This window comes from Colletotrichum navitas, assembly GCF_030913465.1.
Source record: "Colletotrichum navitas strain CBS 125086 chromosome Unknown LY79scaffold_99, whole genome shotgun sequence".
In the NCBI taxonomy this organism is placed as follows: domain Eukaryota; kingdom Fungi; phylum Ascomycota; class Sordariomycetes; order Glomerellales; family Glomerellaceae; genus Colletotrichum; species Colletotrichum navitas.
Genome location: NW_026850645.1, coordinates 83,194 through 104,084, shown reverse-complemented (window position 1 = coordinate 104,084; position 20,891 = coordinate 83,194). Strand labels below are relative to the sequence as shown.

The 20,891-nt window shown below is 50.2% G+C and overlaps 7 protein-coding genes across 7 annotated transcripts; 2 read left to right on the top strand and 5 right to left on the bottom strand.

The window, feature by feature from the left end:
- Nucleotides 1-169: 169 nt before the first annotated feature.
- LY79DRAFT_489811 (uncharacterized protein) lies at nt 170-529 on the bottom strand (the record flags this gene model as incomplete). The annotated part of the gene is made up of 1 exon (XM_060553312.1): nt 170-529. A coding segment is annotated over one exon (360 nt), but the record flags the coding sequence as incomplete, so codon positions are not given.
- Nucleotides 218-2,191, bottom strand: LY79DRAFT_417610 (uncharacterized protein). The gene is made up of 3 exons (XM_060553146.1): nt 1,848-2,191; nt 984-1,795; nt 218-550 (listed from the first exon to the last, which is right to left on the bottom strand). The coding sequence occupies exons 1-3, from the start codon at nt 2,120-2,122 to the stop codon at nt 534-536; spliced, it is 1,104 nt and encodes a 367-aa protein (XP_060408764.1). The 5' UTR covers nt 2,123-2,191; the 3' UTR covers nt 218-533.
- Nucleotides 2,192-3,697: 1,506 nt separating this feature from the next.
- LY79DRAFT_417585 (uncharacterized protein) lies at nt 3,698-4,577 on the top strand. Its single transcript, XM_060553145.1, has 2 exons — nt 3,698-4,212; nt 4,276-4,577. Exons 1-2 carry the CDS (start codon nt 3,809-3,811, stop codon nt 4,358-4,360), a joined length of 489 nt encoding a protein of 162 aa, XP_060408763.1. The 5' UTR covers nt 3,698-3,808; the 3' UTR covers nt 4,361-4,577.
- Nucleotides 4,578-4,794: 217 nt separating this feature from the next.
- LY79DRAFT_594149 (uncharacterized protein) lies at nt 4,795-5,881 on the top strand (the record flags this gene model as incomplete). The annotated part of the gene is given in 3 exon segments (XM_060561657.1): nt 4,795-4,893; nt 4,954-5,513; nt 5,527-5,881. The coding sequence occupies 3 exon segments, from the start codon at nt 4,795-4,797 to the stop codon at nt 5,879-5,881; spliced, it is 1,014 nt and encodes a 337-aa protein (XP_060408762.1).
- Nucleotides 5,882-6,487: 606 nt separating this feature from the next.
- On the bottom strand, nt 6,488-8,644 carry LY79DRAFT_526403 (uncharacterized protein; the record flags this gene model as incomplete). Its single annotated transcript, XM_060555835.1, has 6 exons — nt 6,488-7,240; nt 7,299-7,853; nt 7,902-8,124; nt 8,176-8,331; nt 8,393-8,482; nt 8,565-8,644. 6 exons carry the CDS (start codon nt 8,642-8,644, stop codon nt 6,488-6,490), a joined length of 1,857 nt encoding a protein of 618 aa, XP_060408761.1.
- Nucleotides 8,645-12,381: 3,737 nt separating this feature from the next.
- On the bottom strand, nt 12,382-12,770 carry LY79DRAFT_569231 (uncharacterized protein). Its single transcript, XM_060559039.1, has 2 exons — nt 12,736-12,770; nt 12,382-12,639 (listed from the first exon to the last, which is right to left on the bottom strand). Exon 2 carries the CDS (start codon nt 12,602-12,604, stop codon nt 12,413-12,415), a length of 192 nt encoding a protein of 63 aa, XP_060408760.1. The 5' UTR covers nt 12,605-12,639; nt 12,736-12,770; the 3' UTR covers nt 12,382-12,412.
- Nucleotides 12,771-13,423: 653 nt separating this feature from the next.
- Nucleotides 13,424-14,068, bottom strand: LY79DRAFT_417557 (DASH complex subunit Dad1). The gene is made up of 2 exons (XM_060553144.1): nt 13,996-14,068; nt 13,424-13,919 (listed from the first exon to the last, which is right to left on the bottom strand). Exon 2 carries the CDS (start codon nt 13,877-13,879, stop codon nt 13,574-13,576), a length of 306 nt encoding a protein of 101 aa, XP_060408759.1. The 5' UTR covers nt 13,880-13,919; nt 13,996-14,068; the 3' UTR covers nt 13,424-13,573.
- Nucleotides 14,069-20,891: the final 6,823 nt, after the last annotated feature.

Here is a 20,891-nt window from a genome sequence, read left to right as displayed (position 1 = left end):
GAGCCACGGCGTCGGATTCCGTGCGTGTGCTGCCGGTCTTTTCTCGCGGGTTTGGCAGGCTTCGAGAGGTGCTCTGGGGGTCTTCGAGTCTAACTGAACGGAACCCGTCGGTTGGCCTGGCTGACATTCTCTCCTGTGCGAGGATCGCGACGGCTGCGTGGCTGTCGGCGAGAAGCGGGAAATCAGGTGGCCCCGGAACCTCCCTTCCGGTCCGGGGAGGGCGGTGGTTGTCTTGGCCCGAGCCGCCGTAGCACGCCAGGATGCTCAAGCCATCGTCAACAAGGTCCACGTACCATCCGAGGCCGAGACCGAGACCGGCATCAGGGCCCGGAATCGGCATGTCAAGAAACATGAGGTCTGCTGTGGGCTGCGGACGGTAGGGCTCGGGCATGGTGGTGGTGCGGTTTTGCATGGCGTATGCCTGTAGGTCGTCGGCGGAGAAGTAGGCAGAGGAGAAGGGCGTATCCAATTCTGAGCAAAGGGGCCATTGCTCCGGCGTCTGAAGCAACGAAGCCGGGTTCTGGTCCATGGCGCTAGGCTTTTGTAGCGGCTGCAGCAGAGAGAGATATGAGTGAAAAGGCCAAAAGCAACACGGACGCGCTGTAGTCGTCACCAAGAGATGGTTTGAGACAAACGCAAAGGGGCAGCCAGAAGAGGCAGACGCGGAGTATTAAGAGAGCGGGCAGGACAAAGGTAGACTGGGGGTTGCTATTTCACTTGTGTCTTTTCATCCCTTGGCCCAATCCCTCATCCCACAATACCAATACAGAACAGGGCAGTATGTAAGAGTCGTCCTTGGGGAGCAAGTCAGGATCCTGCCAGTTGTTAAGCGTGCGCAACCCGTTTGGACACCCACGACGCAGAGCAAGCAAACCGCCCACATTGGAGCCCGAAGATACACGCTGGTAGAAAGTAAAAAGTGTTTGTCAAGTGGACGGCGCTTCCACAGCAGGGCAGAACGGCTCGTTGCAGAAAGTACGCACCATCAGGAAAAGGGTGGTCAGCGTACAATCCAAATACCCGAAGAGACAACTTCTGTCTGCGAGACAACCACCCGCATAATGGCTCCACTCCGCTCTTCAGCATCATCGAGTCGAGCGGGCGCAGAGACAAAGGTTGCTGACTTGTTCCATGGTATACCGTATACCTGGCTGAGACGCGCACCTCCCAAGACACATCGATAGCGGACAGAGAAGCGGGTGGCAGGGGGGCGGGCCAAGAGTGCGGGGCGGTGTGGCGCGGCACGAGGCGGCACGGCGCGGCACGGCTCAAGGCACCATGGCCGGACAGGCTGTGAAAGTGTACGGCCGTAAGTGTTCGGGGGTTAATTTCGCCAAGGGAATGGGAGTAGGTAGTGGTGGTGGTGGTGGTGGTGGCGGGTAGACTGGCCGCGATATTAGCCGGCTGCGTTGGAGTTAGAAACGTCCTAGAGTAGTAATGATTGCGTGATGGCGGGGAGTCAGGGATTATGTGTGGGTGATTGTTTGGGTGTGAGTGCAGATTGATGTGCCAGCCCCTGTTGTTGTGTTGGCCAAGCAGGACAACGATGGCGCGCCGTGCCATGGTATGCATGCAAGCGATGTCCGAGTAAGTCAGGTAGCAGATGATATTCGTCTGGTTCGGCGTAAGAATGCGTAGGTCAAGATCTTCATAAAGAAAGATGGCGATGTGTGATAGGGTGAGTGAGTGGAAGAGCAAACAGACACGGTTGGCATCTTTTCTCTTTCGGAAACAATGCTTCCCATGCATCTCCCACCCCCACCTTACCCCACTCACACTCCAGATAACAATAGGGCTAATTATTTGTTATTCGCCCGCTCTGCACTCAGCACCGCCAGGTCACCAACGGAGAACGGCGCGGGTAAGCAAGTCGGAAAAGTGTGCTTATCACATAGCAAAGCCAATGGAGCACCTCGGTTATGCCATGGCCACTGTCGCCGGTGAAGTCGATTGCGCAAATGAAGCTCAAGGTCTCGGGGGGTGGGTAAAGGAGAGAGTCGGATCGTGGTGGTGATCTCTTACGGCGAAGTGGCCGCGGTGGGGTCGGCGGCGACGGGCAGACGGGAACAAGATGACGAGGATGCTTTTGGGTCGTGTTGTGGCGGTCAACGTCTGGCTGCATAAGTGGTGGCAGCAGCCGGCGTTTTTTGCGGTTCAAGGATTTATGTGCAAGTCATGAAATATATTGTGGTTGTTAAGGACGAGATGAAGGGGGTAGAAAAGAGGACAAGAGAGATGGGGCCCAGCTGGCGAATGTGGCGCCTGCACCCGCCGGCTGTCAGGCGCTTAAACCTCCCCCCCTGCCAGCTGCCAGGTACTGGAAATCCACCACCGCCGGCTGCCAGGCGCGCAAACCTCACTCCCGCCAGCTGCCTGCTGCTGGAAATCCACCCCCGCCGGCTGAACAAAGGCGTGCATCCCACCTACTCAGAAGACCACATACAGCGCCCCCCGTCGCCGCATTCCCCTAGCCCTCGGATCCAGATTTGTCTGTCTGAGTGCCGTTATTAGCACAGCAGACATAGACTTTCAATATTGCGCCACAACCACCACCCAGCCACACCCAGATCCAAATTGCCATCACCATTCGCCTTAGTGGGCGCACCCACCCAAATCAATTAAAATCCATGCCATTGCAATTGCCTAGGTAGTGTATTCACCCCCACCCACCCCTTCATCGCCTGTGAGTGACCAGTAGTTTTGTGCGGCGCAGTGCGGCGCAACGAGGTCGTCTGTCCACAGGGAGGGTGTCGGAATTCCACGCTAAGCTAGGCTTGGTTAAGGCCAGCGGGATAGTGATACAAACAAATCTGATGATGGACATGTTGACTTGCAAAAGCTGCGAGAATTACCTGGTTGACGCCCCTGTGCTCGATAGAGAAGTGTCGCGGCACCTGTTGGTCAGCCCGACGATGCCCTCATGTTAGACGTTCCAGGGGTGTGAGATTGACTATGCGCTGGAAATTCTTCCATGTGGGGAATTCTAAGATCGGCAGGTACCACCACATCGCGTAACCAAATGCTAAACCTCGTACCTCGCCATGCCATCACCACTTCTTCTTCCCATCTACAACTCTTCATTCAACCCGCCCACCCACACCCGCGTCTTGCCAACTGCAAAGATTACCGCTACCCTTCCCGCATATAACTTTGGGAGATGGACGTACCGCATGTTGAGTCCCAAACTTCAGTATGTCCCCAGCCCTTCTTTCCCCTGGATACATCATACCCCGTCGTACACACCTCTGTAATTATCCTCAATTGGCGTGAATTAACCATACCGCTCGCGACAGCATCAGGCTATTAATCTCTCAAACACAGGTCAAGCATCTCTTCAATAGAATTGTCGATGTGCATCCTCCTCCGCGGCAGCCACGCACCAAGCTCGATCCGCGTACGAGACGCGCTATCAAGACTACCTTTGACAAAGTAACATCACCACTCAACGAGGCTGGGCGCGAGATAATAGCTCGAGAACTCGACATACAACTGCCGAGATTGCGATTCACACGCCACATCGCCAAGAGGAGCATGAGAGATCAAAAATTGCCACACAAGCACCGCCAAGAGCTCATTGACGCTTAGGAGTCACTCGATGCAGCATTCCCGCGGCCATTCAGGCCAGCAAGACTCCATAATGACCTCAGTAATCTTGGTCACAACGGTCTTTCTCGGTTGGTCAAGATCACGAGACTCGCTAAATCCCAAGGAAAACATTTGCCCACTCTTTGGCAGCCCGGAGGCTGGCCGTACGACGCCGCCCAGCGTCAAGGCCATGCAGAACCCAGGCTCTACGAAGCTGTTTTGAATGACCTATATACCCACCCGTCTCGGCCTCGGCAAACGGAAGCAACCCCATACTGACGAGGACCCAGTCGCACCCAGCGATGACGCAGACGTCAACCAGAGAGTGGACGGTGACAGAGGCATGATGGACGCGTCACTGGGTGCAGATAGTGGTTACGATTCCGACGACCATCAAGGAGCCTACGCGACGGCTAATGAGGATGACTTCTCTGAGCTGAATGGCACCTATGCCTTCAAGAGAAGGAAGCTTCACTTTCAAGCGACCGATTCCCCTGAGCAGGTCCGTGGCACACCTTCTCCAGACAACCTCAAAGGTTTACCTCCATCACCCCCGAATTCGCGCACATCTCAACAAGTCCCCTGCTTGAAGCCCAGGATCCAACCCTTGGCGACCTTGGCTTGGAGGTAGGTGAGGCCACCACGGTTCTGTCAAATCACACTGGCAACGACACTGAGCTGTTACCGCAGATTCCCCGCACAACAAAACCTTTCGTTGTTACTGACAAATTGTCTCCTCCATCACCTGACCATCCGTTGCTTATCACGCCACTGAACCCGACACAAGGTCAGGGTTCAAACACATCGCGACTTTGTCCCAGGATTCCACGGCCGCCTTCGGAGGCTACCGTACTGAAAGGATTGGAACAACTCAACACACGTTCCAAACTTACCGACGACGTTCTTCTGGCCCTCGTCTACGCCATCGCCACGTCAGATTCTGCCCGACAAGACAGTTTCTTTATCGACCCCCTGTGGGTCAAACTTGATGGACAACCGATCCCTCCATGGCTATCTGCATGCTCTCCCCAGTTCCGGAAGCCAAGATTCATTTTCTTACCCTTGTGCCGCGACCAGTCTCACTGGTCACCTGTTGTCTTGTCTAGGAAGGCGGCCGACGATCGCCCGGAAGCCAGACATTACGACTCCTTGTCTAACGCTGGAACCAGTCGGCGGGTGCAAAGGGACATTGGTAAGCTGCTGTCACACATGGGACCTGCAAACAAGGCAGTGGATCAAGACTCGGAGCCAGTTCCACTACAGACATTTTGTGCCAAAACTCTGTCGGATTTTGCCTTCACTGAAAGCGTATGTCTTGCCTTCCCACCCTCAATATCAAAGATTGAGTGTGCTAACGACATTCGCTAGGAATGCAAGCAACAAGCAGATGGGTTTTCGTGTGGCTACCATGTGATCTGGAACATGGCCAAACTTGTTTTGGACTGGGGGCATCTCGAGTTGTCCGTCTCGGTCGACACCATGATGAAAGTCTTCTCCCACTTCTTGGGCCACAACCAACTCGCAGCACCACTCGATCTGGAGTCACTGGTCCCCACTCAAACCGCAATGCAAAACACTGCCTCCTCTTTCAAGCAAAAACTTCTTCAAGAAACAGAACTGACGGCACTCAAACTTCGGCATACGTCGTCATCTTACCCCGTTGTCCGCAAACGATACCACCACCTGCCAAATCTTACGTCTAGCAGGCACCGATACTCTAGTGTGCTAAGCAAACGTTCAGGTCATAAAAGGCCATGGGCTCGCAGCACTGGTCTGGGCTCCGGAAACGAGCCACTTCTCTTGCAAGGTTCCAATACAAGCTGGCAAAAGTACGTGAACTTGGTGGGGGAGTCACACATTGGGGACGCTGCCACTCGAATCCATCAACACAACGAGGGAAAGAAACAAGTCTCAGAGGCACTCTTACAGTCAAAAAAATAGACTCAGAGGCTTCAAGAACCAGGAGAAGGAGGCCGTCCTGACCCAGTTGATGCGCGACGCCGGTAGTCTGGAAGATGGCGAAGACACTGAAGATCATGTCTGGGACCAGGTCATCCTCAGAGCTAACACAGCTCGGGTGGACATGGAGGGGCGCAATCACAACGAAGAGAGGCTGTCACTGGCGGACGCCCAAGATGCTCGCATTCATGAACAGGCCAAAGTAGGGGAGGCCGAGAGGACTTTGGGGAATCTTGAGCCGCAGACCTGTGGACTAGAGGAAGAGGTCAAGAGACAGGAGGTGATTAGGTCCATTTCGGAAGGGCTTGGCTGGTTGATGATGCATTCCAAGTCTTGAGTGCGGGTGAGTTGGCGGGTTTGTTGATTATGACTACTGGTTTGGACGATGGTTCGATTGGCTCATAACAATTACTAGCAGAAGAATGTTTCACAAGATGGGCAACACTATGCCCAGAGAGTAATAATAAGAGTTAGATTCTAGAAAGTAATACTATAGAAATTATTATTTTACCTTGACGCTAACTTTCTTTTATTATTCCTACTAATAGGGGTTGAAGTCTAGGTATAGGGTTAGGGTTAGATAACAATTTCAAAATATCTTTTCTTACTTTCTAATACTTACTGGCATCTGTCTATAGAATTGCATCTATTTTGAAGAAGGTTTAGATTTTTTTTAAAAAGAATGGTTAAAAAATACCCTTTAAGACATCATAAGGAAGTGTCTGGCTTACTCTGTTGTCTAACTTGCTATGCATGTACGTTGATAGTAGGGATAAACTATAAATTTAGTAGAATAAGAGATATAGCTATAGTATTTCATTCTAAAGTGAAGTAAAAGAGTAAAACTATATCTTAGCTAAATGTTGGACTGTGATCTAAATACTAAAGCAATATAAGAACAGAACACTATCCCTCTCTATGCCCCTGTAGGTATAAACTGCACTTATGATCCCTCCATAATAACCTCGTAGGCTTTGCGAGAGATAGTAAAGGTCGGCCCGTTAGGCATACCGCCGGGTGAGCGAGGAAAAACAGAAGCGTCTACAACGCGTAACTTATCGACACCGTTTACTCGGAACTTGGAGTCAACGCAGTAGTCTGGGTCACTAGTAGGACCCATACGGCATGATGACGTTGCGTGGTGGCTGAAGGCCAAGTCCATTATGCTTTGCCTAAGATCCATGCTGGGGTCTGGGTAGACTACCTTGTACGTGATACCGGTTGCGTCGAAAGCGCGGCGCAGCAGATCTATGGCCTCGCCAACTGCCTGGAAGTCTGTATCGGCATTCTCGGAGAAATAGTTGAAGTTGATAGCCGGAGCCTCCCTTGGGTCGGTGGACCGAAGTCTGACAGTTCCGGCGGTGTTGCGGGTCTGCATCTTAATGATAGGGAAGCCCCACGAAGTTGGACTGACGGTTCTGTTGGAGAATCCCGGGTAGAAGCCACCAAATCCTCCAAGGCCGGGGACGGCAAGGTAGAGGATATCCGAGTCATCGTCGTGGCTTACGCTAGTACGAGTAATCGCAGAGAGCCCTGCGCGTGAGGCGTAAGGCCCATCCCGTGTCTCCTGCCACTGCACAAAACATGGGTCATTCTCGTTAAACGTTTTGGTGCACGGAGACTCGCCCTCGTTGACCCAGGGCTCCTCAGCCTCGATGCCAAAAGGGACCTCATAGTTGTCTTGCAGGAAGTTTCCCTGATGGTGTCAGCCTATGTCCGTAAACCAACGTATAGATCACTCCAAGATGACTTACAACAGCGGGAACATCGGCCACAATGGGGATATTATGCTTCTCCAGCTCGCTGCGGGGGCCAATGCCACTCAGCATAAGGATTTGAGGCGTGTTGAAGGCGCCGCCTGAAACAATAACCTCCTTCTTGGCCTTGACTGTCCGGGTCTCAGCGGTCTGAGAGGGATCATAGCGCCCATCTGCAGAGTACAGTCCCTCGCCAACTATGTATTCCACCCCGTACGCTTTTGGCTTGCCCCAAAACGACTTTCTCGTGAGGACCCTGGTAGCCAGAGAGTGAAAGCTAACAGTCAAGGGGTGACCGGCAGCAATGACACTCTTGATGTATCTCGCGATGCTGCTTCTGCCGCCTATAGTAGGTGAAACAGCAGCAGGAGTATTAAAGATAAAACCGCCTTGGTATCGGTCGTTTGGAGCTCCATTTATGTCGCGGTTAAAGAGCTCCGCCATACTTTCGGTGCTGTCAATCTCGACACCCTCAGCTTCAAGAAAGAACTCGGCCATGAACTGAGCGGCATTTTCATTTGCCAAAAGACCCGAGGCATCGCCCAAGCTCGACTGTATACCATTAGACTTGGGCCATCGTGTTGGATTAGGAGCTCTTACATCTAGATAACCTTCGAACCCATGGCCTTCGGTACTCCCGGGGACATAGGTGCAGTTCTCAAGGTCCATGAAATGCCGGCGCATTTGATCATGATGCCATGAGTGATCCCCGGTGAGATTGGCAATGTTATCCCATTCGTTATCGGGCGCCCAGATGAAGTTCATGGCATTGACCTGAGAACTGCCTCCCAAGGTAGCACCCCTCGGGTACATAACACCTAACCTAAGGGTCTGTTAGCAGCAGCGAGGTCGCTTTTATGATTTTAAAACCCACGGTTCAGCTCCAGAAGGAGGCTCCAGGCCGTAGTACAGCGTTCCATTCATCGTCCGGTAGGTGTACCTCGGGTTGCGACGAGCCACCTCGGGGTCAGCATAATGCTCGACAAAAAACTGCCATGAGTGTCCGGGCGTCTCAGCAGCATTAGGGGAACTGTATAGGTTGTATCATTTAGCGGCTAAATCGACGGGGTGGTGGGTATGCAAGTACTAACAGGACAGGCAAAACCTGTCTGAGGTCTTCCGACCTATCCCCGCCGGCCTCGATGAGAAAGACAGAGTTCCCGCTAGTTGCCAAGTTTGCCCTAATTAAAACGTCCGATCAGTTGGGTCTTCGTAGGTTAAATCTTCATCCGCTGACAGACTAAGATGGGGCACGCAACATACGCAAGAGAGCCGCCTCCAGGGCCAGAGCCGATGATAACATAATCGTACTCGTCCGGTGAGCCCGCGGCAGCGAGTGACATGAAGGCCGTGGCGAGAGTCGCTCCTATCAACTTTGTTGCAAGGGCAGCCATGGTGATTAGCGACGCAGTTCAGTTGAGACGAGGATTGAATGATGTGACGAGGATCGAATGATGTGATTATTTGTGTTATCTTCCATCTCCAAACTTCTGGCTAACAAGGCATGCTTTATACCCCCGATGCCCCTAGTTGATGCACCTTTCGAAGTAAGCACAAGCCTCCGGCTCTACCGACGGCTTCGGATTTACTAACGACTTCGGATTCCCGAAGGTTGCGTCAGCACTATGAATACGTAGCTCGTTAATGAATCTATCTCTTGAATACAGAGCGGGTATCTTGCTAACGCCGACCATAATTACAATATCCCTAATACTGCTAGTTAGGTCTATTCTTCCTCCTGTGCTGTCTGTTGCCTTGGTTTGGCAAGATTGCAGTAGGACTCAGGGCTGATTCGCAATCTCAAAAGTCCAGACTAAGCACAGTAAGATTATGACGTGGCAGGCAATGTTTCAAGGCTGTGCAATCTCACTGGTAATAGTTAATAGGCTGGTGTATGTTAAGAGAGGGATAGTACAAAAATTCTCTTGGCGTAAGCGCTATAGGCGCTGAAAAGGGCATTTACTATAAGCTTTACAGACCAATACTTAGCAGATTAGTGCCAAGAAGCGGTTAGATAAGAAGCATATCTTAGAGAAAAAGACCTTATAAGCTTTCGTTGTTGATTAGGCGCTAGACAGACTGCACGAACAAATTGATAGTAGTTAAGATTAATGATTATTATTAGACTACCCCAGCAAGTAAGCAGGGCTACATAATGGTTAAAGCGTTGGTGATAGTGTCCGAAGTCGCCATGGCTGTCTAGGATCCTAGGAGGGAATGAAGTGTTGATCGAGGCAAGGTGAGTCCAGAAAGATGACATTAAGCCCAAGCTGAGCATATTGCTTAGTAACCTTACCCTGCCATCATCGCGTCTGCTGTAACAGTTGTTGTCTTCTGGCGAGCTGTTTGATACCTGCAAGAGTGGCCAGTTGGCCCCCGGGGATAGGGAGAGTTGTGTCCTCCTTAGACAACTGGTCTGCTTCTTCATTGCCCTTTATTCCTTGGTGTTTCGGGGCCCAGTGGGTTTATATAGTATATATCAAGTCTGCTGCCTTAATCTCAATGAATGCTGCCTGTGAGGAGTGAGGAGTCTGGGACCCCGCCCCGTGTCCGGAAACTCGCGATAATATCATATTAGGAGAAGGTAGATTCGAATAATAAGTCAGCACTACCCCCTAGGTTCTCACCGTTGACTCCTCTTCCTGGTACAGTCCAGTGCCCTGACACCAAGTATATGGTATATCCCTACGTTGGATAGTACAGTATCTAGTTGCTATCTTCTCTGATACCCCTATACTAATACGTTTGCCTAGGTCAGCTAGTTTACATGAAAAGACGATACTCTTGTTCTCTTCCTCGCAACTGTCTTTCGTAATGGCGAAGAAGGTATGCAAAGCCAGCGCCAGCCAGCCAGGGATTCTGCAGCTAAACAGGGCGCCCGGGAGGTCTTCTGTCACAAGGTCCGAAAGAACCTTCCAATTCAGAAGCCAATTGGCGATTATAACCACCATATAAACGGTGTTGTCACGAGTGACCAGATGAGGTAGTATCATCAACACAGGCGCTCTATTTGCTGAGAGGGCCCCAGGCAACTGCCTGGGATTCCCTACTTCAAGTGGTTATTATAAATATTTGCCTTCTACAGCTTTTGGGTAAGCCCAGATGGCGAACTGTTAAGAGCTAATCTATCAATGGCGCTGGTTGCTTGCAGCCCAGCTAATTCAACACTTTGGGCTATTGGCAAAAGCTCGCCAGAGATTTCGTCCCGGGCGGGCTACAAACAAGAGAATTGCCTTGATTCGATGGTAACAGCACTGAAAAGGGTCGAGAAGGGTTAATTCACATTGCTCCTATTGTAGTAGTCAGAGTGGGTTAGCAAGGCGGGCTGCCCTGGCTGAGGCATCTGGCAATAGTCGCACCCAGACATAGAAGGCAAAAGACACACGGAAGGGCTGCACTACCCCTCCCTTGGCGAGCATGGCGTCTAGTGACAGTCGATGGGATACCTCCCCTTTATCCTACCTGCTACGCAGTTGTCCCAAAGAGGGCAATAAATATGCCCCTGCTTGTTTATTTACCGAGTGACAAGGTGAGGAAAGCACCTTTGCGTTTTGTTAAGGGTAAAGCTATCTCCAAGTTGGTCATCGCAGCAAGACCGACGTACTCTAAAACACCGTCACAATCCGCAGAATCCACAAGCAATGAGCCGAATGCCAACATCGAGACCAAGTGAGCTTGACGCTCCCCAACGGTCGTCTAGCTTCTTTGCCAGGCATGTCGGATCACCAGCGGCGACAAGGGGCCTCGCGGCATTACTCTACTCTAAGAACTGCAACACTCTTGAATTCTTCATTAAGTTGCCAATAGGGCAGATGGCAGAAATCAATAGAATCGTTGTCATCAAGTTATTCCATTTCTCAAGCTTGTATACTCTTCTATATATATACATACATCTAGTACAACAATCTCCTACCGACGTAATTACTGTCTGTCCCTTCAAAGGGATGGTCTCTATGCGTGGCATCTATTAGTATCTTTTATTACCACTTGCTCAGTAGAGTCTATCTCAAATTTCAGGTCAAACCTGTAGGGAAGACTTCCTTTGGGCCTAACTAGATAAAGCCAAGTCCTGTCACCATGCTACAACAAGCGATGCCCTGTTCAAATGCCTGTCTTGATTCATGGCACTTAGGGCAGGTCAACGACAACTAGGCCGTCATCACCATGGCCTGTTTAGTAGAGCACATCACGTTAGAACCAGGGCAAGTACTCGTGTTAAGCCCAGCATCCAAGAAGCTGCAAGACAGCTGTGATTTTATAGACCCTGTTTATACTTTCTGTAGTGGTGATCAATGTCTTTTCCGAGCTGCGGGGTCTCTTGCTTCTTGTACTTTCTCGCCTGACCTAAACCTAAACCTGCTTTGAGGGGCGTAAGGGAAGGGTCGACATTGTGTCTGTCTGTCTGTCTGTATTGGCGGCGCTGGTCAAGACAGCGTTGAACAGTGCACACAAAGGGAGGGTAGGGATGTTGGTGTGCTGTGGCTGGTGCACTGGCCACTGTGACGCTGTGGCGCTGGGATTTTCCACAGTGTGGCTGGGGGACGGGACTCTTGGGTGGTGCCACCGCCGCGCACCGATTTAGCTCACTGTGTCTGCCGGTTCATCCGTGTTGTTTCTTCTTCTTCTTTTTTCCACTTGCTCAAATGACCAGAGACTGCAAAGGCAGCCAAGAGCTCTGCTAGAGGTACCTAGTACTCCGTGCTTATCGTTGGATTAGAGTCTAGATGTTGCTGCGCAGCCTGCACAGAATCAAAAGAGAAGGCTTAGGTTTTCGTTAGTCCAACAAGCCAACGTCCAACAAGGGAATCATCAGGATTACACGCCACCTAATCGCCCGATTGTGACTAGATTGTGACATTAGTGGTCAGTCTAATCAATCATGTGTGCATAGAGTTAGTGGCTGTAGATGGCGTGCATGAATGGGCAATCACGCTGCGCAACGATACTGATAACGGCACCAGGTTGCCATCTAAGTTCTTGTTTACGCAGTCTTTAGCGGGGCAGATAGGATTCTTTGCTAGTAGAACAAACTTTGAATAACCCTAAAAACATGTGATGGTAATCAAGAGCACGATGGCTGCTTCATTCTCTTCATCCTCTTCATCCTCTCCCTACTTCAGGCTTGTTTTGATTCTGCACCCCTCGCGCAGGTCGTTCATCGTCTGCTGGGTGTTGTTGCTCAGGCTGGTGTCACGGGTATTTTTCGCGACAAGGAAGGTGAAGGGCGACTTGGGCACAGTAGGTGGTCTTAGACGGCGCCGAGTGTAGGCCGGCACCCTTGGGCGGGAGGAGTGTGGTTGCATTCAGCGACGGCAGCCAGCGTAGCTTTGGCGTTTGCCTAGATATAAGGAAAAAGACGTGTTAATTACTCGGGTTCTTAACGGCGGTGTTTTTTTGGGGGGGGGGTGTATGTGGTAAAGCAAAAGCTGCTTACCTTTGGCGTGCTGGCTGGCCTTGCGAACGAACACTCCCCCCTCCCCTCCCTCCCCTCTGCTGTAGCTCTTGCTTGGCCCTCGTCGACATCCGTGGGTGAGGCCATGGCAGGCCTCTTGGCGTTTGGTCGTCGACGAGGGCAGACAGACATCTTTGCCTGGGAAAGGACTGGCGGTTGTTGTCGAGATGATTGCAGAAGGGATAATCATTGTCGTGGGGATTGAGGTTTGGATGTTGGCAGGATGGAGTTGAGGGTGGGAGAGAGGTTCTCTGGTCAGTCGAGAGCAGAGGATGGAGCAAATCCATCGTACCTTCCTGATACGGTTGGAGTGCCTCCTTCCGCCTAAGCAGGGCAGGTAGGGACTGGTGACTTCGGTACCTGTATGTACCTTCACACCACTTTCCTGCCAACTGACGGGTGAGTCCGGGAAATACCTCGCAGTTTATCTCACACTGTTGCCAAAAACCGGCTGCTTGTCAAGTGGATTAGGCCGGGGCAGTTCGCATGGATGAGTTTAAGAAACTTCATACCATCCGCTATTGATGCAGGCTGATTGTGATTGACACCGGCTAATGCCATGTCTCGCATAGGTAACTCATATATGTTGGAGACTAGACTAGACTGGACTAGCGTTTCTTGAGGGCTTTGTAGTTCTCAGATAACTTGGTTTTCATTCATGGATATCATCATCATGTCTCATCATCCTTGAATCTTGTCCTCGTCCGTCATCTCACCAAACCTGCCAAAAATGCCATTGCTCTCTGCTCAGGCTCTTGTTTCATGCCCTCATCGCCAACCACAAACACGGCGTCCTGGTTGACATTCCGTCTGGGAGGAATCATCTGGCTTTGTCACTGTTGGCCTCTCCCTTGTTCTTGCCCTCGCCCTCCGTGTTCTGCTTAGGCTCCTTGACCATGACGTCCTCAAAGTTGGACCACAGTCCCTCTGCCTCGGAAAACCCCTCCCCGACCGTGATAGTGGTCTCGAGTGACCGGTTCAGCTTGTTGATGTTGGCGTTGACCTGGTTGAGACTGGCGGCGATCTCGGCGATGAGCTCGGCGCGTCGCTGCTCGAAAGTCCTGATCGTCACGCCCGGCTCGGGGTTGCGATGGTAGGAAGCTCGCTGCTGCTCCCGGGAGGGCATTTTGGCGCTTGTTGGTTGGCTCGCTGGTCGGGTTGGTGGTCTAGATAGTAGTAGGACGTAAGAAGCTTTTCTTCGCAACAGTACCTAGTAAACAACTAAAGTACGAAATTCCTTACATTTAATTGTAATAATCTGAGTTGAGAATAGGAAGAGAGCTGGGTTGCAGAGGGAGAATTGTTGCGCTTCAAGAGACTTACGGTAGGTAATCCGTATGTATGTATAAGGTAACCTTGTCGTCACGTGTTGTTACTGTCAGATTTGCCAACCATAAGTGATCCGTTCAGCGTATCATCGGCACAGCCGCGTCACACTTGCCGTACAGGGTTTAGAATTGTTCTTTCTGTCCGTCCGGTGGCTACTTTGTCAATCAGCCAAAGTTTAGTTTATTCCCGTGATTATATATTCGTCAAAATGCCGTCTGCTTTATGTCTGCGGCCTATTGGTGCTCACCACGCCTCTCTCCCTCCACCTGGGTACATGTATACTAGTCGAGTATGCACTGAAGATTATTAGTTTTTGCTTCAGCTAATTATAGAGGGCAAGATAGGGGAGAAGCATAGGACGGGGACCTTTCCTCTCCTTTTCTCACGACCCAGATGGGGAGGTTAGCCTTTCCTAATAGAAGGCATAGAGAAGTTAACAATCATAGAAAGGTCAAATTCTGAAACCCTTGTAATGAGTTTGGTGCAGCTCTAAAACGCATACCAGCAACAACTGTAGGGGGTTTTAGCAACAGCAGCCCAAGGCAGTTTGCCTACTCTGTGATAAGAGGAATAATTTCATCCCAAAGGGTGATGACTTTAGATAATGTACGCTCAATTATATCCTTTATAAATTTAGTTGTGGAGATTACATATTTACAGCCAGCATATAGTCAAGCCACTAAGGTAGATAGCTTAAATCATTCAAGAGGACCATGTTACATGATTCAGCCACTGCTGCTAGGTTTTTCCATTTTGCGATCAAGAAGTGCTTTGAATGCAATGCAGACAAGAATTCGGAATTTCTATAGAGTTTCGCAATCGGAAAGTTAGGCAGTCCAGTCATGTTCCTGAACTCTTATGTGTTAGTCTTACAAGAGGCGACATCCACTACATCACTACAATATGCTAAGGCTATTTAATGCCATGTGCTACCCCATCAGGGTTGTCACAAGTTAGAGCACACAGCAGGGCATATAAGGATTTAGGTCTAAAAGGCTTATTTCTATGTAAGTGTAAGTAACAAAAGTAAGGTCCTATATATAGGGAAGTGAATATGAAACACCACGTGCCATAGTACCTAACAGGGCTGTTACAGAAGGCGGAAATGCATAAGGCTATTGTGACACAGGTTGTGTTAGATAGCTTGTGTTAGATAGGTTGTGTTAGATAGGTTGTGTTACATAGGTTTTGTTACATAGGTTGTATAGGTTGTTAGTCAGCTTTATGTAGTTGTTTAGTCATCTAGACAAGGCTTTAAGTCGTTCCTTACGTAGCCTTTAACTATCTTGCCTATAGAGAGGACTAAGATATTATATCTATTAGAGCGGTGCATCTCCACTGTCTTTAGTAGGTACTCTGCTCTAAGCGTAGCACCTTTACTGTGTACTTCTTAGTGTAGTTGCTGATGAAAACTGTGAACGCGCTAAAAAAGCGTAGCCCCTGTCTTCAAGCACATAGACAAGCACCTCAGCATTTCTAACTCTTCGGCATAAACATGTATTTAAGCTTAATCTCGTATAGGGCTATCGACAGGCTCATGACGTCGCCGAAAGCTCCTTCATCTCCTGTAAGCTCCCGAATTTATCAACCACTCTCGTATCTATCTTCGATGTGCATTCAATGCTTCTCACCATAGGCCTTGTGGCTGTTGTTAAACCTGGTTCTGCTGCAGCGCACTTACCTCAGCTCCACAGTCTTATAGTTGATCACGACCTACGAGATGTTTGCCTCCTCTGTCCCCAAGATATTGTTGCTGCTATCCTCCTCCTTGACTTTAGTAGCGCTGGTCAAGTCCTTAGTAGCCTTGAACACCTCTATGGACCAGCTCTGCGGCGGGCTCCTGTATGTGACAGCCTTAATATGAAAGGCATTATGCGGCTTGATGTTGAACTTGGCATTGTTCCCCTCCTTGAACACTGTCTTCCCTGCGACCTGTCTCTGGAATTGATTACAACGTTGCAGTACAGATTGACCCTCCTGGGGTTGCCTCTCTCCTTCGAAAGTCCTTGTCAGTCGCGGTATTATGCGTAGATCAACGGCAACTTATTGAAAGAGCCTAGACAGTAGGCAAGAAACTAGGCCTTGCTTTGCTTGCTGCAAGGAGGAGCGCTTTGAGCTCCTATAGGGAGTTGGCCTCTCAGTGAGTGCCAGGACGACAAAGCTGAAAGCCAGGAAACAGTCTGCGGCTAATAGTCACAGTTCAGTCTGGCTGTACTAAGACAGATGCAATTAGGCGACTTATTTGAAAATAGAGGTAAACAAGGAGAAGGATACTAGTGACTAACAGGATCTAATCTGTCCTAGATGGAGGAATTTTATTATTCCTGTTGTTGTTGTGGTGCAAAACATTGAGCTTTTATGTATTCTTTGTTAGGGATTAGATCTAAGCAGGGTTGATTGAATAACTAAGGACTCCCCTATACCATAGGAACAAGCTGGGACAGCGCATCAGAGGTTATTGCAAACGACATTCAAAGGACAAGGTGTACCCTGTTAACTGCTCTCTATGTCTCAACCTGATCCTCCACTGTACCTCTGCAGAGAGTTGGTACTTCCACTGCAATTACAGGCGACGCATCACGCGCAACACAGGGTCGCAACAATTGTTTAGTTGTTTTGTTTGTAAATATACCGGTGTGTGAGTGTGTGTGTGAGTGTGTGAGTGTGTGAGTGTGTGAGTGTGTGAGTATGTGTGTGTGTGTGTGTGTGTGTGTGTGTGTGTGTGTGTGTGTGTGTATGCGTGTGTTAAGCCATTGTCGTCAACGACGTCAAAGCGACGAGTTTGAGGGGTGCTGGATGTGTTTGTCATGTTGCTATCGCAATGGTTCTTGGACAGCTCCGTCGGGAATCGTGGGGCGTCTTCTCTGCGTCAACGGACGATCCTTGACGGATGTGGGCCACCCACACCAGTCAAGAGCGCAGAATTCAAGGCCTGTGTGATAGCTACCTCTTCCGCTGGAATAGGGCGGAACACCTCCCGAGCGACTCGCATCGATCAGAACGGTTCTGTTTGAGCTGAATAAAGTGTCGCTGGACCATTTGTGATGTCTCCGCTGGCTAGGTGCCTGGGTGCCTACCTGGCACCTTGACACGCTCCGAAGGTACACAATACGACCTTGTAAGGTTCTATTCCCTGACTTCTGATGACTAGTGTTGGTTTTGACTTTAAGTGTACATAGAGTTGGGATGAAGAACATGGCCAGACCTGGACTCACCTGAACCCCTTGAACCATAAGAAGCAGCAGCGCAAGTCGAGATGTCACGTCTCGTATCACTTGTTCAGGTACACACACCAAACTGCAACCTAACCCCCCCCCCCCCCCCCCTTAGGCTAGCCAGACCTAAAAAAGCACTAGTTCGCTAAGGCGCGTCTATTGATGCTTCACATACAAACGACTTGTAAGTCTAAGCACTGCATCATTCCTAGATGAGGGTAGTGCCGTGGGCCCAAGCAAGCAAAGGCAGACAGAAGCTCTTCTAGGACTGCTGTGGTAGTGGAGAGGGAAATAATTTTTTGTTTTCGGGTTGATGCACCTTGGTCTGATGAATGATGACCAGATGAGACTGCCTCGTTCGGGTGGGAGTGGGCACACTTTTGCTGGCTGGTGTACTCGCTTGTGGGAATTTCAGCATCATGTGCAACAGCCTGGTGAATAATATCCAGGTGACTCGTTCAGATGGGAGTAGTTGGGCTTTTTTGCGTAGTATCTGTGTTCTTTGTTGTAGAAGGTACTCAACTATAGGAGCGGTTTTGTTTTGTTGTGTAGTGTACATATACTTGATCGTGCGGTTCTTGAGGCTCTAGACAAGCAATGCTGCATCATGTTAGCACCTGTCTGGAACTGATCGAAGATTTGAGGGGGCTTACGATCCTGATGCCTTCACAGGGTCTAGCTCTAGCAAGCGGCGGGCAGACAGCAATAGTGGCTTCTTGGAGAGGAATGAAGGGCTCGCAGGAGATTCAAGTCGGGGGTTGAGGTCGGCCTATGAGGTTGTGGAACCAGTCAATCCGTGCATGTCCTTGCAATACAAACGTACCGTCCCCTTCCACATGCTCGGTGCGTCTCCAGGGATTCGTGGGAACGGCGGTGTGGTTCATGCAGCCCGTTGGGGATGGGGGAGTGGTTCATGCCGATGTCTGGTAGTGGTAGTTGGGTAGGTGGGCGAGAGCGTGGTTGGTAGCTAAATAGATGGATGGATGGGTGGATTGTTAGGTAATGCAAGCGGCGAGCTGGAGAACCAGCGAGTACCGGCTGTGACCGGCTGTTATCGCTTATCGCTTGTCTTATCAAGTCTCATATCAAATTCTTATCTAGACAGTGCGATTTCAAATGCTAGAGAATCGACAAAACATGGTAATAGTGAGTAAAGAAATATCAAAGAAATATCTAGAAATTTAAACAATATTATTGCAGCATTTCGAAGTCTTTTGAATGCACTTCTACTTGTATCCCTCTATGATGGAGTAGTTGTGCTGAAATGTCGTTGTTTTGGGCCACAAATGTCGTGACAAAATATCTGTACGGATATAGAGAAGAATTTCTACAAGATGTATCCGTAGTGGGGCTGTTTGCCACATGGCATCGGCCCCGCCGTCTCCTGATCTACTGTGTACTGTGGAGTGTGCGTATGTCCCCATGTATTCGTACAGTACCTACGACACCCACCAAGGCGCCACCATGCCAGTACATACAATTGTACCTCCCACCACGACCTCCCACCTCAACGCGCAACTGTTTTGGCATTCCCTCTCTTCAATTGCCTACCATACCATGACGGGACCATAGCCTGGTAACAGCTACAGGATGAATAGTAAACGCTCTGCGTCCTCTGAATCAGAGTGGTGTGCCGACGTCCCTGCTTGGCCCCCGGATTGAAGCTGACGAGCAACCCAGTCCACTCCAGTCTAACCATACTGAACCCTCCGAGTACTGCACGTTGCACGCTGCATAATGCATGATGCGCGCTACACAATCAAAGGTTAAAGGTCATGTAGAATGTTTGTCGCGGCACGAGAGAGCACTTGATGGAGAAGAGAGGGGGATGGAGAGAGAAGGGGGGAAGAGTCGTCTGACCCGTCATCCACAGCCATTATACATGAAGAAAATAGAGGCATGGCGTCCATGTCATGGCAGTCTGGGGGGGGGGGGGGGGGGGGGGGGGGGAGAAACAAAGTAATAACACACACACTAGCTTTCATGTGTGATCAGACATTTCCAAAACTGGCAATAGCAAGGCCTTGTATGTAGTCCAGATCATAGTCTTGGAACCGCTCTCTCAAATTCTCTTCGTCAGCATCCAGGCCAGCTTGTCCTTCGATGTCCATATGTCTATCGTGTCCGGTCCTCAGTTCTTCGTAGAATGACTTAGAGGCTCGAGAAGGCGGGGCAAGCAGAGAGAAGATATAGGAAGCCATAATAAGGCGAGTTGATCAGGGTTTTGTCGGGCAGGTCGTCAAAGATAGGCTTTCGTCGCTCACGGCGTTTAGCGCATGTTCAGAGGAAGATAGAATACGGTTTACGGATAACAAGAGGTCCGAAACCTATCTAATACAAACACAACCTATCTGACACAAACAAAACCTATCTAACACAACCCATCCACACAACCTATCCACGCAACCTATCTACACAAACACAACCTATCCAACACAACCCTTCTACAATACAGCCTATCTACACAACCTATCTGGGCAACCTATCTAACTGGACCCCATCTTCTGGTCCTTCCAGGAACGCCGCTGCGCTGCACACTAGGCAACAGTTTGTTTAAATTTCAAAATGTATAGATATACCCGCTCTGACGCATCAGTCTGTCCAGATCCCATCAGAGCCAAACCTAGCTACCTTAGTCCTTAACTAGGCAGCTAGATATTTTTGCGACACACCGACAACAGGAAGTAGCGGAATAAATTCTCTAGACTTCAAAGACCTAATAATGGAACCAGATGAGGAGACATGGCGACAGGTGCTCCGAAAGAGACAGAAACAGATTAAAAAGCATAAGCGTGCGGCGCAGAAACAGGTAGAACAGGAGAGGAGCCAGCGACAGCAGCAGCACAGCCGCAATCATCCTACTGCAAGTGACACAGACGACAAGAAGAACAAGCATGGAAGCAACAGTAGTAGGACAACTAGCCTGCACATCACCGGCACGGCTTACCAACTGGTTATAGCTCTTTGGGCCGTACTTATGAACATCGCGTTTACCGTGGGAATACTCTTCACTGTGTTTTACATTAAATTTGTGTTCTGTAGTCTAACTATCTTTGGCACTGGAACTGGCTACGAAAGGGTTCTAGCAGCAGTGATAGACGACTTTAAGACAGCAGTAACAGCTGGTACCTAAGCCCACGCCACACCAACAATGACTAGTGCCATGGCAGCTACGGGCGTGACCATTGCCACGCCACTGGACTGGTTTCCGAGAGTCTAGGGCATAAGGAGTTAGGTCGAGGCCCGGCGCCGTCTGGGCCTTCTTCAACGAGGTCCCAGACAGGACCAGGTGCGAGCACGGAAGCAGAGATGGCGGCGGAGGTGGTGGTGGACACTGGGGTTGAAACAACGGCCTGGACCGCGTCGTCGACACTTCGATTATCCCCGCAGGTTCGCAGGCGACAATCCTCAGGCTGCGGGACTGGCAGAAAGCTCGCAATCGCACCATTGCCGCGGGCTGTTACAAGAAGAGGCTGCCGGGATTGAGCGCGAGCTGGGCATGATGATGCCGAGGAATAGAGGGAACGAAAGGGCCCAAAGAGTTCTCGGTTTGCAATCTGTTGTAAGAGCGATGCTGTTCTTCGCAGGCTGTAT